Genomic DNA, 16,854 nt, shown 5'->3' on the forward strand with positions numbered 1-16,854 from the left:
GGTCCAAGGATCCCGCACCACTCAATTACACCAATGTGACCAATTAAGCTTCTACTAACCCGTACATCTTTGCAATGTGACGGGAACGGAAGCACACAGAGGAGACCCACACAGTCACGGGGAAAACGTACAAACTCTTTACAGATAGTGGTGGGAAATGAGCCCAGGTCACTGGCACCGTAATAGCATTATTCTAACCATTACACTACCATGCCACCCTAATAAAGCTAACCTTTAAAATTCCTACCATACACCTAATCTGGTCATCACATCATCAACATGTGCCATGTCGTACAAATGAGCTATCTTGGTCTTAATGACTATGATTGTTCTTAGCAAATTTTTCTACAGAAGTGGTTTGCCATTGCCCTCTTCTGGGTAGTGTCTTTACAAGACGGGTGACCCCAGCCATTATCAATACTCTTCAGAGATGGTCTGCCTGGCATCTGTGGTCCCATAACCAGGTCCTGTGATATGTACCAGCAGCTCATACGACCATCCACCACCTTCCCCCTCCCCCTCCCCCCCAGCTTCAAGTGACCTGATCCGGGGCGGGGCAAGCAGGTGCTACACCTTGCCCAAGGCTGACCAGCAGGCTAATGGGGGGCAAGGAGTGGCTTACACCTCCTTTGGTAGAGATGTATCTTCACCCCACCAGCCTGGTCACCACACCTCTTTCACAGTGCTTCAAGAGTGCATTTTATGAAAGGAATCTAATTAATGCTTGGAAGGAAATTCAGCACGTGAAATAAAAGTTTATATTTCTATAGTCGGCAGAGATTATAGCCTTAATGGCACAATTATTCATTGATAAACTACTGGGTTTACAAGAATTCTAAGATACCAGATAAGATTTATTTGTGAAAAACACATACCTCAAAGCCTGTACTAAATTAAGGTCAGCAAACTCATGAAGCTCAACAAATGCTTGTAGAACCTTAAGATTAAATTCATCTCTGCAATAAGGATACAAAAATATACAAATTACCAAATATAATCTCATCCATTTCAGAATAATATGGCTGACCTCAAATCTACATTTCTACCCACCTGAAGTCAACTTGCAGATCGTTATGCCTCACTATCTCACTACTTTTGCTCTCTTTTTGCATGACTTATTAATCTTTATATACACTCAGCGGCTACTTTATTAGGTGCACCTGCTCATTAATGCAAATACCTAATCAGCCAATCATGTAGCAGCAATTCAATGCATAAAAGCATGCAGACATGGTCAAGAGGTTCAGCTGTTGTTCAGACCAAATATCAGAATGGGGAAGAAATGTGATCTATGTGACTTTGACCATGGAATGATTGTTGGTGGCCAAATGTTCTGCGGGCGAAATCACCTCGTTAATGAGAGAGGTCAGAGGAGAATGCCCGAACTGGTTCAAGCTGACAGGAAGGAGACAGTAATTCAAATAACCATGTGTGCGGTTAGTCAAATCTCAGGGCTGCATACTGCATACATACTTTGATAATAAATATACTTTGAATCTTTTACAACAATATATCTTATAGTCTATATCTTATATATATTTATAGTCTATTTTATGTATTGCATTGTACTGCTGCCACAAAACATCAAATTTCACAACACATGTCAGTGGTAATATACCAGATTCAGATTCTGAAAAGGTCTCCAATTAGTTCCTTTCACCTTGTGCTTTTCAATGCAGTCTGCATTATTTTCCCCTTTGAGCATTTATCCATTTGCCTTTTTAAAATTCCAAGTAAATTTGTCCTAAGAAACATATTCCAGATCACACTGCCTACATCAGAAGAATTCATCACACCTCCTTTCTAACCTCAGGGTCATGGAGTTATGAATACAGAGAAAGCCTCTTCAGTGCTAGAAGTAGTGGTAGATACAGGTACATAAAAGGACATTTACAAAACTCTTAGGCACATGGATGAAAGAAAATTGGAGAGTTATGAATGCGGGAAGGGTTAGATTAATCTTAGAAAATGTTAAAAGGTCCGCTCACAGTAGACTGAAGGGCTGATATTGTGCTGTAATGTTTCATGTTCATCTGCATTCTTTCATGGTTTCTGTGCTACAGTGTTCTATAACCCTATGATTCTATTTTATAAGCCTCTATAAAGCAACTCTTCAACCTCCTCTGCTCCAGAGAAATCTGTCCAGGCCTATCAAATTTATCCTTATAATTCAACTACATCCAGCCCCAGTAGCATCATTCTTAGCTGATCACCTTAAACCTGTAGTTACTGACCCTCCTGCCATAGGAAATTGTTAACCTTTTAATACTTGAGCACCTCCAAATTTTCCTTTTGGTGAGCACCTCAAGTAAGCAGGATAATTCTTCTGCAGAGAGTCTTCCTCCTAAAGTATTAGTAAAAACACACCCTCAGTAGCACTCGTTGTATAAAAATATTAATCGGGCTAATATATTTGCTTTCTACAGTGAGGCCCAAAAAAGCTGATCTAAAGTAGCTGATTTCCTCCACGTTCGTTGGCTGCTTGATTCACTTTCTGATGACATGCTTGGATTACATAAGCAACACAGAAAAGCATGAGATCCATTTAAGATAAGACCATAAGATATATGAGCTGAAATAAGCCATTCAGTCCATCGAATCTTCTTTGCCATTCCATCATGGCTGATTTATTATCCCTCTCAATCACATTCTCCTGCCTTCTCCACGTAACCTTTGATACCCTTACTAATCAAGAACCTGTCAACCACCAGTTTAAATATACTCAAAGACGGACTCCACAGCCATCTGTGGCAAAGAATTCCACAGATTCACTAACCCCTGGCTAAAGAAATTCCTCCACATCTCTGTTCTAAAGGGACGTACTTCTATTCTGAGGCAATATCTCTGGTCCTAGTCTCTCCCACTATAGGAAACATCCTCTCCATGTCCACTAGGTCTTTCAATATTCAATAGATATCAATGAGATCCCTCCTCATTCTTCTAAACTCTAGCAAGTACAGGCCCAGAGCTATCAAACACTCCTCATACATTACCCCTTTAATTCCCAGGATCATTCTCATGAACTTTTTCTAGACCCTAATGCCAGCGCACCCTTTCATAGGAGCCCAAGACTGCTCACAGCACTCCAAGTGTGAACATTTGTAATAACCCAGTTAGATCATTGGTAGTCTTTTAGAAAGGAAGCTGTGGCTCCTGAAGCCTCATCCAGTAATTAACCATTCCAGCAGAGAATTTCTAGAAGAGGAGGTTGAATTCAGTCATCCTGCTGATTGGCAAGAGTGAACTTTATGCAGTACAGTGTTCAGCCCCACTAATTATCCCAGCTGATGAACTAAGTGGTCGAACTTAGACAAGCAGAAGATGTGAAAATATCTAGACAAGCCTGTGGGTGCGCAGAAAAGAAAAGCTTGCATACACATCCCACATAGTCCATGGGACTTCCAGAGCTCACTCCAGGTTCACATGGGCACTGTGGTCAGGCAATCTCCTATGTCCATATATGGCTAGAATGCAGGATGATATTTTCTTGATCAGAAAGGGCATCAAAGGTTATGGGGAGAATGGGACTGAGAAGGAAAAATAAATCAGCCATGACTGAATGGTGGAGAAGACTCGATGGACCAAATGGCCTAATTCTGCTCCTCTGCCTTATAGTCTAAAGTGTTCTTATGGTCATCAAGATACAGACACCACTGAATCCAGTAACCATCTATGTATCAATTACAAAGAGAAACTAGTGACAGAAGCTAGCAAAATGTTAGAAGCAATGCTAAAGCACCATTAGCTAACTTTCTGCAACAGACTAATAAGTGAAAAGATACTTGCCTTTCACCCAAATAGTCCCCAATGACAGTCTTATTCAATCCTTCCCCTTTGTACAAGAACTGGGCAATGTCTTCAGGAGTGTTCTGGAGAAGGTCATTTTCTATTAGAAACTGTATACCCTGTAAACAAAAAAACAATTGTCAAAACATTCCTGGGATGTGATGGCAGCATCTTAGCACAATGCTGTTCCCTCCTACTCTCACATTTCCTGGAGATTGTGACACACAGTTGTCAAGGGGCTTGTGCACAAATGCCATAGCAGCTAGCGTAGCTTTACAGTGCCAGGGTTCATTTCCAACTGCTGTCTCCCAGTGCTCTGGTTTCCTCCCACATTCCAAAGATGTACGGGTTGGGTTAGTCAGTTGTGGGCATGCTATGTCTGTGCGGGAAGCGTGGTGACACTTGCAAGCTGCCCCAACCACATCCTCGGATTGTGTTGGTCATTGACGCAAATGACACATTTCACTGTATTTGTTTCAATGTACTGCACATGTGACATAACAGCTAATCTTTACTCTTTAACAGGACTACCTGACTCCTGATTGCACCGGACATTCACATACATCTAGCATCAAGTGGGAGATCGGAGAACCTGAGCCCATTCATGCTGGTTTGAAAAAGCAGACTGAACCAGATGTACCTGAGCACAGTTATGAATCAAACTCGGTCTCAGAGAATATGGCCTTATGCCTACACTTATTGGAGAGGTTGCAAGGAAGGTTCAGCTGGGAAGAAGCATTTCAGTCAAGAGATGAGCGCTGGACTTGTCTTTGCAGCAAAAGGGTGCCCTGACTGAAGTGTATAAAATTATGAGGGGCATAAACAGGATAGTGATAAATATTTTCTTGAGTGACTTAATACATTTTAATGCCAGTGAAGTACTGAGGAAAGTGATGCTCGAACACCTTACAGTGATGGGAAAAATTGACGGAAGGGGGAAAAAGAAATCGCAGTCGGCAGTGCATGACATTCATGAGTTATGTCAAAGGACGGGACAGGCAAAAGTTTTGAACAGTTTATGAGAACTTCTCAGATTAAAGACCATGACTGCCCATGGCACATGATGATGATGATGATTAAGAACTTCTGAACTGCAGTCACTACAGAATATGTACAAAGCTCCTTCTCTCCAATCCCCAAATTCCTCTAGATGCATACTGGAAAAATGGCACAGTACAGTACTCTACAAAAGTCTTAGGGACATGTATATAGCTAGGGACCCTAATGTGAAGAGGAGAGAGAGTTTGTAAATTTGGCGGGAGCAAATAATGTTGGGAATGGTGAAGTGGAGCATCGCAGGAGGGGTGTGGGACAAGTGGCATGGGCAGGGGTTGACACAGGTGCAGGCACACCCAGACCTAAGACAAAGGTCAGTTAATTCCAAATAATTGGTTTATTAATCATTACAGAATGTCCCCCTGCTGTTTCCTGCTTCCCCCCTCCCACTCCCAGTCCACCATAAAGATCCATATTACAATCAGGTTTATCATCACTCTCATACATCATGGAATTTGTTTCTTTTTCTGCGGCAGCAGTACAGTGCAAAACATAAAATTACTACTGTGCTGTGCAAAAGTCTTAGGCACCCTAGCTAGAGTTACAAGAAAAAGTTTGTGAACACTTTGCAGTTACCTGGTTTTCTGCATTAATTACTCATAAAATGTGATCCTCATCTATGTCACAATAATAGACAAACACAATCTGTCTAAATTAATAACACACAAACAATTGTACTTTTCATGTCCTTAGTGAACACATTGTTTAATCCTTCACAGTTGAGGCTGAAAAAAATGTGAACCCTTCTATTTAATAACTGATAGAACAACCTTTAGCAGCAACAACCTCCACCAAATGTTTCCTGTAGCTGCTGATCAGACTTGCACAATGGCGAGGAGGCATTTTAGACCAGTGGTCCCCAACCACCGGGCCGCGAGAAAACGATGTGATTTGGCGATATGAAACGATATGAGTCAGCTGCACCTTTCCTCATTCCCTGTCACGCACTGTTGAACTTGAACACCTCTCCCCACCCCCGTCAGCCGGTCCACAAGAATATTGTCAATATTAAACCAGTCCACAGTGCAAAAAAGGTTGGGGACCCCTGTTTTAGACCACTGCTCCATACAAAACTGTTTCAGTTCATCAATATTTCTGGGATACCTTGCATGAATAGCCTTCTTCAAGTCATGCCATAGCATCCCAATCAGGTTAAGGTCTGGACTCCGACGTGGCCATTCCAAAACACAAATTTTCTTCTTTTTAAACCACTCTATTGTTCCACCCGCTCCCCATCTTCATGTACTGGCCACCTCCCTTCTTTCTTTCCAGTCCAGGTGAAGGATCTCGACCCAAAACAGCAAATGGCCTGAACTGCTGAGTTCATCCAGTTTCTTCTATGTTGCTCCAGATTTGCTGCCATCTCCATAAGACCATACAATATAAGAGCAGAATTAGGCCATTTGGCCCATCAAGTCAGCTCCGCCATTCAATCATGACTGATCCTTTTTTCCCTCCTCCTCAACCCTATTTCTCGGCCTTCTCCCTATAACCTTTGATGCCATGTCCAATCAAGAACCTATCTATCTCTGCCTTAAATACACCCAACAACCTGGCCTCCACAGCTACTCGTGGCAACAAATTCCACAATTCACCACCCTCTGGCTAAAGAAATTTCTCCGCATCTCTGTTTTGAATGGATGCCCCTCTACCCTGAGGCTGTGCCCTCTTGTCCTAGACTCTCCCACCATGGGAAACATCCTTTCCACATCTACTCTGTCTAGTCCTTCAACATTCAAAAGGCTTCAATGAGATCCTCCCCTTACCCATCTAAATTCCAACGAGTACAGACCCACAGCCAAGCGTTCCTCATATGAAACCCTTTCATTCCCAGAATCATCCTTGTGGACTCTTTCCAATGCCAGCACATCTCTTCTAAGATGAGGAGCTCAAAACTGTACACAATACTCAAGGTGAGGCCTTACCAGTGCCTTATAAAGTCTCAGCATCACATCCCTGCTTTTGTATTTTAGACCTCTTGAAATGAATGCTAACATTGCATTTGCCTTCCTCACCACTGACTCAACCTGCAAGTTAATCTTTAGGGTGTTCTGCACAAGGATTCCCAAGTCCAATTACATCTCAGATTTTTGGATTTTCTCCCCGTTTATAAAAATAGTCTGCACATTTATTTCTACTACCAAAGTGCAGGACCATGCATTTTCCAACATTGTATTTCATTTGCCACTTTTTTGCCCATTTCTCCTAATCTGTCTAAGTCCTTCTGCATCCTACCCGATTCCTCAACACTACCTGCCCCTCCACCAATCTTTGTATCATCTGCAAACTTGGCAACAAAGCCATCTATTTCATCATCTAAATCATTTATATACAGCATACAAAGAAGTGGGCCCAACACCGACCCCTGCGGAACACCACTGGTCACTGGCAGCCAACTAGACAAGGCTCTTTTTATTCCCACTCGCTGCCTTCTTCCGATCAGCCATGTTAGTAACTTTCCTGTAATACCACAGGCTCTTAACTTGATAAGCAGCCTCATGTGTGGCACCTTGTCAAAAGCCTTCTGAAAGTCCAAATGTACAACATTCACTGCATCCCCTTTATCTATCCTACTTGTAATCTCCTCAACAGATTTGTCAGGCAGGATTTTCCCTGAAGGAAATCATGCTGACTTTGTACTATCTTGTCCTGTACTCCATCATCTCATCCTTAACAATTGAGTCTAACATCTTCCCAACCACTGAGGTCAGGGTAACTGGTCTATATTTTCCTTTCTGCTGCCTTCCTCCTTTCCTAAAGAGTGGAGTGACATTTGCAATTTTGCAGTCCTCTGGCACCATGCCAGAGTCCAATGATTTTTGAAAGATCATTTCTAATGCCGCCACAATCTCTAACGCTACCTCTTTCAGAACCCTAGGATATAGTTAATCTGGTCTGGGTCTACCGTGACTCCATTTTTCATAAAACTGTCATTTTTCAGCAGAGATCTTACAATCCAAATTAAATCATAAGAATGTGAGGATTATTTTATTTATATTGTGACAGGCCAATGTTGCAAGATGTACACTGGGCCTTAACCTCGCAATAGGCTATAGGGATTAAAAATAAAGATTAGCTTTCTTTGTCACGTGTACATCAAAACATACAGTGAAATGCTTCATTTGTGTCAAATCAAGTTTGCAAGGATCATGCTGGGCAGCCCACAAGTGTCTCCACATTTCCAGAACCAACATAGCATGCCCACAACTCACCAACCCTAACCCATACATCTTTGGAATGTGGGAGGAAACCGGAGCACCCAGAGGAAACACGAATATTCACAGGGAGAAGGTACAAACTTCTTATAGATAGCAGTGGGACTCTGACCTAGCACTGTAAAACGACCCCACTAACTGCTACACTTCTGTCAATTTAAGACCAAAGCAAAGAGAAGTTTCTTTACTCAGAAGCTACAGATCTGTGGCATTCTGTAACCCAGTGAGCTGTTATAAAGACAGTGAAGTTAACACACAGGAACCCTGATGCCAGTTAACCCTGCTCTTATATCTTTGCTTCCTGTCTTAGACATACACGAACCAATTAGCCTCAGGAAAATATCCATTACTCAAAAATCAGAAAGGTTGCCAAAAATCTTGAACAAAAATAGAATATGCAAGAAATACCAATACTCAGCATTTCACATAGCATCCACAGAGCATAACACAGGTAATTCTGCAATTCTGGAATTCAGAGTACCACACACAGAATGCTGGAGGAACTCAGCAGGTCAGGCAGCATCTATGGAGGGGAACAAACAGCTGACACTTTGGGCTGAGAACCTTCACCAGAACTCAAGGTGATGCCCTGAAGAAGGGTCTCGGCCCTAAATGTCAACAGTTTATTCCTCTCCTGATGCTGCCTGACCTGCTCAGCTCTTCCAGCATTTTGTTTGTGTTAATGTCTCAGGCTATTGTCCATTCATCCTCCAAGTGGACCATGACATTGTCTGGTTTGAAGGTTCGTATGCCTCAGTGACCTGGAGAGCTATGTTGGCTGGAGTCAGGGCTTTTTGCTTTGGCTCTTGGTAGGGTCACCCATGCCAAACAGGTCAAAGGATGGAAGACAGACTAAGTGATACAACAGTCCTCCAGGTTCAGGGATTCAGCTCAGGGCTAACAACCCTTACTGGTAAAACAAATTATTACAAAAACAGGATTGAAGAATTCTCCTACATCTGAGTGCAATGGTATTCCTGAGTCTCTACCCGGGACTTGCAAGATTGACAGTAGTGAAAACCGAGAGGAAGCCACTGACATGATGAAGGAAGCCCTGAACACCCCCAGAGATGGAGGACCTTAATTGCTGCCCTAAATGCCAGAGGTATAACAGGCAGTAAGGACTGCCCATCCATGAGAAATTGCTCTTACCTTTTTGGGATCCATATTGAATTTCTTTCGTCCCATCGCCATTTGTTTATTCCTTTGGCTTGTTTTACTGTGAATGAAATCACAAAAGAATTGTATTAATTCCACCTCTTATGAGTTCACTTCAACACTTGTTGATCAGCCTGAAAGACTGACCCACAATAGAGGTTATGAGGACATGAAACCAGGTTGTGATTGGTGGTGGCGTTCACAATAGTGCATTAGGTGGTGGGGGCGTGTTGCTGAGATAGAAATCATGAACATAGCATGTTATGGCTGGGAATGTGCAGGGTCACTCATCTCTCAAAGAGCTGGTCAGTACTAGGACTACATCACTTTCAGCTTGTGAAAATCACTCTCTCAATCAAATCTTACTGGCTTTTTTGGGAATTATAGAATCATTGAGCATTACAGAGTACAAGCAGGCCTTTTGACCCATCTACTCCATGGCAAACTTCTATTATGTCTGGCCCCATCACCTACACATGAACTATAGCCCTCCAAGCACCCCCCCCCCGCCATGCTTGCACTTATCCAAGTTCCCCCTCAGGTTCCCCTTAAATATTTCACCTTCAATTGTTAACCCTTCACCTTTAGATCTAGTCTCACCCAACCTCAGTGGAAAAAGCCTCCTTGCATTTACCCTCTTTATACCACTCATAATTTTGTATACCTCTATCACATCTCTCCTCATTCTCCTACAATCCAGGGAATAAAGTCCAAACTTATTCAACCTTTTCTTATAACTCAGGCCTTCAAGTCCTGGTAATATTCTCGTAAATTTTCTCCGCATCTGCAATCTTTCATCAGAAAAGAAAATATTCAACAGAAAGGCTCACAGTCCTCTACCCCAATAAACCACGGCTTGAAGCCACTGGAGTTACTCACTCAGATCTCAGGACTCCCCAGTGTCCAATCATTCAGTTTTAATACCCAACTGTGATAGCATCAATACATGTTGAGATAATGTAGCCACATGAGGTAGAAAATGTGCCACACACCTTCCCTCCACTCTACGTCTTCCTTTTTTTTGTTAAACTTGTTTGATTCTACAAGCAAGGTCACTCTCTGATATTTCCACAGTAGACACACGTGATTATTGAAAAACAGTCCAATTCCAGTCAGGACCATTAAGACCCAGAACTGCTCTTCACTCCACTTTCTGAGGCCCTCAAAGCATCCAATATTACCACAAAATTACAGTTATCTGCCCATCCTCTGGGCTTCCCCCCTCCCTCTTTTCCTTCTCCCTGGGCCTCCTGTCCCATGATCCTCTCATATTCCTTTTGCCTATCACCTGTCCAGCTCTTGGCTCCATCCCTCCCCCTCCTGTCTTCTCCTATCATTTTGGATCTCCCCCTCCCCCTCCTACTTTCAAATCTCTTACTAGCTCTTCTTTCAGTTAGTCCTGAGGAAGGGTCTCGGCCTGAAACATCGACTGTACCTCTTCCTAGAGATGCTGCCTGGCCTGCTGCGTTCACCAGCAACTTTGATGTGTGTTAGTTGAAGGAATGACGTTACATTCATGAAGCATAAACACAAGAGATCTTGCAACACTGCAAACACACACAAAATGCTGAAGGAACTCAGCAAGTTAGGCAGGTTCTATGGAGGGAAATAAACAGTCGATGTTTGAGCCAAGACCCAAAAGATGCTTCAAGATAAGACATTGGAAGATATAAGACATAATACAAAATACATTCTTCTAATACTGGCCTGAAACATCAACTGTTCTTTCCTCTCCATAGATGCTGCCTGACCTGCTGAATTCCTCCAGCATTTTTGTCTGTGTTGCCCTTCAGGGCTTCGATTTTGTTTTAAACCTTCCTTTTATAAAAGATAACACCCTCAAAATATAGTTCCATACTGACAACAATAAAATTATCAAAGTGCACTGCCAGATGCTAAAGGGGAAGTTATCTTTCAGGAGAACCTTAATAATAGCTCAGCATTCAACACATCATACCCTCAGTACCAATCAACAAACTCCAAAACCTGGGCCTCTGTACTTCCCTCTGCAAGAGTATCCTTGACTTCCTCAAGAGGAGAATATAGTCAGTGTGGATCAGAAATAACATGTCCTCCTCACTCACAAAGAACACAATCCTCATGTTTAGCCCACTGATCTATTTGCTCATGAATGTGCTTGGGCACAGCTCAAACACCATCTATAAATTCACCAATGACATAAATGCTGTTTGCATAATCCCAGATAGTGATGAGGAAGCATACAGGAGTGATGTGCAGTACTCCGCAAAAGTCTTGGGCACAAATATATAGCTAGGGTGCCTAAGTCTTTTGCACTGTACTATATTTGTCAACATGGAGTGGAGAGTGAGTTTGTAAATCTGGCGGGAGCAAAGGATGTTGAGGAGATCGAGGTTAAAGTGCCGCAGAAGGGGTGTGGGATAGGTGGCATAGAGGGAGTGCCGGGGCAGGGAATGGTGTGGGTTCAGACACACCCAGCCCTGAGACACGAGGCACGGTCATTTTATTCCAAACAATTGGTTTATTGATCATTACAGAACGTCTCTCAGGTGCTTCCCACTCCCTTCCGTCTCCCTTTTCCCAACTATGATTCCCCTCTCCCTGCTCCTTCCCACTCTCAGTCCACAATAGAGACCCATATCACAATCAGGTTTATCATCACTCAAGTCATGATCTGTTTTGTTTGCGTAAGCAGTACAGTGTAATACACAAAACTACTAAAGTACTGTGCAAAAGTCTTAGGCACCCTAGCTACTGTACATATATGTGCCCCAAACTTTTACACAGTACAGTAGATCAGCTGAATGAGTCGTGTTGCACTCAAGTTTGCACTCTATGTCAGCACAACAAAGGAACTGATGGTGGACTTCAGGAAGGGGAAATTGAGGGAACACACGCCAGTCCCCTTTGGGTTCCGCAGTGGAAACGGTGAGCAGCTTCAAGTTCCTGGGTGTCAACAGCTCAGAGGATCGATCCAGAGCCAAACACTTTGATGCAATCACAAAGAGGACATGCCAGCTTCTATCAATCATTAGGAGTTTGAGAAGATTTGGTATGCCATCAAAGACTTGAGCAAATTTCTACAGATTACCGTAGAGAGAGTCTAACTGGTTGCATCATCACCGTCTGGTATGGAGACTCCAGTGCACAGGATGAAAAAAAAGTTACAGAAGGTTGTAGACTCAGCCAGATCCATCATGAGCACTAGCCTCCCCACCACCGAGGATATCTTCAAAAGGCCATGACGCAAGGAGGACTTTCACTACTCAGGATATACCCCTGTCTCATTGCTAGCATCGGGGCGGAGGTACTAGAACCTGAAGATTCATACTCAATGTTTTAGGAACGGTTTCTTCCTCTCTGCCATCAGATTTCTGAATGGTCCATGAACACCACCTCACTATTGATTTTTTGCTCTATTTATATTTTTATACATTTTTTATTGTACCTTATAGTAATTTTTTTAATATATTGCACTGTACTGCTGCCACAAGGCAGCAAATTTCACAACATATGTCAGTGATAATACACCTGATTCTGATTCTGTTATTATACAGTGAGGAAAGGAAACAGAAGGTTGCATTGACAGTGTTGGGTATAATTCTACAGAGCCTAAACTAGCTCTTTATAAATCAACATTACAAAACTGATGGAACCCAATTCATATAAGCTGAATGATGAAATTTCTCTGAATTAGATAACAGTTACTGTTTCAATTTTGCTGGGAATCTGCACAGCTTGGAGAATGAGTCAGTGCCTTATGTCTGGGTGCAGTGTGTCTAGGTGTGGGTTTAAAGGTATTCCCTCCATTTCTTTGGACTCTCATCTCCACAACAGTGGCTTAGAACAACCTTTTTTATGCCATGGACTCCCACCATTAACCAAGGGGTCCGTGGACCCCAGGTTGGGAACCCCTGGCTTAGAGCAACCAGGACATGAATATCACAGACTAGGAATCAAAAATCAGTGAGTCCCTGCATCGTATGCTTGTCAGACCAGCAGATGAAACTCAAGATCCCTCAGCTCAGTAGCAGCAAAGCAATGTAAAACTGAAAGCATCTCAAAATTAAAATGCACTTCACTGAGCAACATACACAAAGTGCTGAAGGAACTCAGCAAGTCAGGCAGCATCTATGAAGGGGAATAAACAGCGGATGTTTCAGGACAAGACCCCTCATCAGGACTGAAAAGGAAAGGGGCAGAAGCCGGGATAAGAAGGAGAAGACAGGGGGAGCAGTACAAGCTGCTTCTCAGGCAAAGCAAAGAGCAGAAGCCGGCAACAGAAACCAACCCTCTTTGCCCTACAGTTTCTGTATTTGTTTCCTCAATTTTCTGTTCAAATCAATTCACTGTGGTCAGCAAACTCCTCCTACCCACGCTGGGGGAATATTTTAATAGAATTTAATAATTTAATAGCATTTTGGCAAATTTGACCTACGTAAAGGAGCCTAACAGCTTTTCATCTCCCTAAATCCAAAAGGCAGAAATCGAGATCAACCGGAATCTTGACTACTTGTTCCCTGAGAATGCTGAAAGCTTTGGTACACCAGCAAAGACTCTTACAAATCTCAATAGATGCACCACCCAGGTCATGCTCTCTTCTTATTGCTGCCATCAGGAAGAAGGTACAGGCGCCTCAGGACTCACACCACCAGGTTCAGGAACAGTTCTTGCCCTTCAATCATCAGATTCTTGAATCAGTGGGAATAACTTCATTCAAATTCACCTGGTCCATCACTGAACTGTTCCCACAACCTATGGACTCACCTTCAAGGACTCTTGATCTCATATTCTCAATACGTATTGCTTATTTATTATTATTATTATTTCTTTCTTTTTGTATTTGCACAGTTTGTTGTTTTTTATACATTGGTTGTTTGTCACCCTGTTGGGTGCCATCTTTGATTGATTCTATTATGGCTCTCGTTTATTGAGTATGCCCGCACAAAAATGAATCTCAGGGTTGTATATGGTAACACATATAAATTTACTTTGAACTTTTGCGCATTGATTGTTTGTCAGTCTTTATGTATAATTTTTCATAAATTCTATTGTACTTCTTTATTTCCCTGAAATCCATACAAGAAAATGAATCTCAAGGTAGTGGATGGTGATATATTCGTACTTTGATAAAAAATTTACTTTGACCTTCACTCTACATTTCAATCATTCCATCACTGGCATTCTGTCAGAACTCACCCCCTCTTTCCTCAAAGATATTCTCAAAGGTTTTGTACAAGCTTTACAGTTTCGGTCATCCTGTTATGGGAAAGACAGGGTTAAACTGGAAAGAGCACTAAGAAGGTTTACAAGGATGTTGCCAGGACATGAGAGTGTGAGATATATGGAGAAATTAGTCAGGCTAGGCTTTGTTCCTTGGAATGTAGGAGAATGAGGGGCAACCATATAAAACTTTATAAGGTGGATGGTAACAGTCTCTTCCCCAGAGTGGGACAGTCCAAAACTAGGGAGTGCAGGTTTAGAATGAAAGGGGAAAGATTTAAAGGGGACCCAAGGGTTAACTTGAGCTGCAAATATATGCAATAAGCTGCCAGAGGAAGTGGTTGAGATAGGTATTGTGAAAGAAAATTTCGAATATAGTGTTAAAAGTGCTTTGTCTATTGCTACATTTTTATATCCCCTGGAACATCCTGCACTTTCTTTTAATTAAATTGTCTACCTACATAACTAAGGTCATTGTGTGAAGCACTGATACTCCTTACACAGTTGCACAAGGTAAAGGTAGAGGGATGAGCCACAAAAAACTCTTTGCATTTCTAACAGGGGCTGGTTTCTGCTACTACATAGAAACACAAACTTCTCCATTGTAGCTCTGAGTTCCACACATGGACTCTCCATAATATGCTAAAATAAACGATTCGCCACTTGAGGTCTGGTAGCGAGCTTTATTTTAAAAATACTCTGACAGGTATAATAGTATAATTTAAGAAGCACTTAGAAGGGAACATGGAGGGATGGGATTTGGAGGTTTAATAGCAGAATGCAGGAAATTGGGAATAGCTGGGTGGTTGGCATTGATTGGTTGGGCCGAAGGGCCTCAATGCTGCATTGTTCTATGACTCTAAGCTTCATATAATCAGTATTAACATTTTGTTGTGGCTCAGTATCGAATATATTCTCATGAAGTACCCTAGCACATCTCACTATGGCAACTGCTCTACATAATTGCAAGCAATTGAGAAACATAACCTCACTACAGTTAATGTTATAGCTAAAGATAATTGCTGTACTGAGTGTTATTTCCCTCTGACCTGAATCATTATTGAGGGGAAATACTTGGAGATCCAGCAATACACGCCAGCATTAAACACCAAGTGCTAATCATTAGTGAAAGAAATAATTACATTCCACAATTCCAGGTCGCCTACATACTTATACAGCACATTAAGATAAATTACAATATACATTACAATAGTTAGAAGCTTCCCACAGCTGAACAAAAATTGTAGACGTTAATTTTTTTTACAGAAACAGAATACTTTTCCCTGTAAAAACATTAAACTTAATTCAATTTATATTTGTGAAATAGAAGAGGGGGAAATTGGTTCAATCTGTCCAGTAAAATATTACCAAAGCCACAGTATTTCAGAGATTTAAAAAGCATTTATTTTTATGTTTACTTTACAAACGTACTGACGTGTGTACACGCCAAAGTCCTACTTAACTCAATTTTTAAAACAGATTTTTTTAACTTAAGAATTAGGCATGAATGGCAACTCACCTTTCATCTGTGCATGTAAGAGTCTCAATCTCACTCATTACTTCTGCAATCTCGTCTTTCAACCTCTGTTTAAAAAAAACTAATATTAATACTTGGAATGCAATTGTGCAACACAGCTCAAAAGCCAGGAAATTACAATGAGCACACACTTCCAGAAAGTATAATTCTAAAAAAGAATCCCGACGCCTCTGAAAATGAAGTCACTGATGAAATGCAAAATCCAATAGAGCAAATAGTAGTCATGTGGCAAGCAGCTGTAGACAGACAATACCACAAAATAAATCACACCCCTCCTCTATCTCCCCAGGGGAAATGCAAACCTCCTCTCCCAGGATAAAATTAGGAGCATTGTACAACAATGTGACAACATAAGAAGAGGGAAATACCAAGAATTTATTTCAGGCGAATAATTTAGATGCATTACACTCTACAAGTTATAAACACAAGAGGTTTTGCAGATGCTGGAAATCCAGGGCAATACACACACAAGATGCTGGAGGAACTCAGCAGGTCAGGCAGCATCTATGCAAAGACATAACAGTCGACATTTTGGACCAAGATTGTTTATCAGGACTGAAAAGGAAAGGGGAAGAAGCCAGAATAAGAAGGTGGGGGCGGGGGGGGGGTAGGAATACAAGCTAGAAGGTGACAGGTGAAACCAGGTGAAGGGGAAAGTAGGTGGGTGGGGGAGGTAGGTTGGTAATTTCTCCCCCCCTCCCGTTCCTCTTTTTCCATTCCCCATTCTGACTCCCCTCTTACCCCTTCTCCTCTCCTCATTTGCCCTATCATCTCCTTCAGGTGCCCCTCCTCATTCCCCCTCTCCTATGGTCCACTCTCCTCTCCTATCAGATTCCTTTTTGTTCAGCCCTTACCTTTGTGACCTATCATCTCCCAGCTTCTCACTTCATCCCCCTCCCC

At 42.1% G+C, this 16,854-nt stretch overlaps 1 protein-coding gene across 1 annotated transcript in view; it reads right to left on the reverse strand.

The window, feature by feature from the left end:
- The window catches only part of cyth3a (cytohesin 3a), a 118,944-nt gene that overhangs the window by 29,111 nt on the left and 72,979 nt on the right, over positions 1–16,854 (reverse strand). The window contains exons 3-6 of the mRNA XM_063059390.1: positions 15,937–16,001; positions 9,210–9,276; positions 3,787–3,905; positions 876–956 (exon numbers count right to left, since the gene is read on the reverse strand). Of these exons, the coding sequence (XP_062915460.1) occupies positions 876–956; positions 3,787–3,905; positions 9,210–9,276; positions 15,937–16,001 (332 nt within the window). The remainder of the gene's footprint in view (positions 1–875; positions 957–3,786; positions 3,906–9,209; positions 9,277–15,936; positions 16,002–16,854) is intronic.

Source organism: Mobula hypostoma, chromosome 9, assembly GCF_963921235.1.
Source record: "Mobula hypostoma chromosome 9, sMobHyp1.1, whole genome shotgun sequence".
In the NCBI taxonomy this organism is placed as follows: Eukaryota; Metazoa; Chordata; class Chondrichthyes; order Myliobatiformes; family Myliobatidae; genus Mobula; species Mobula hypostoma.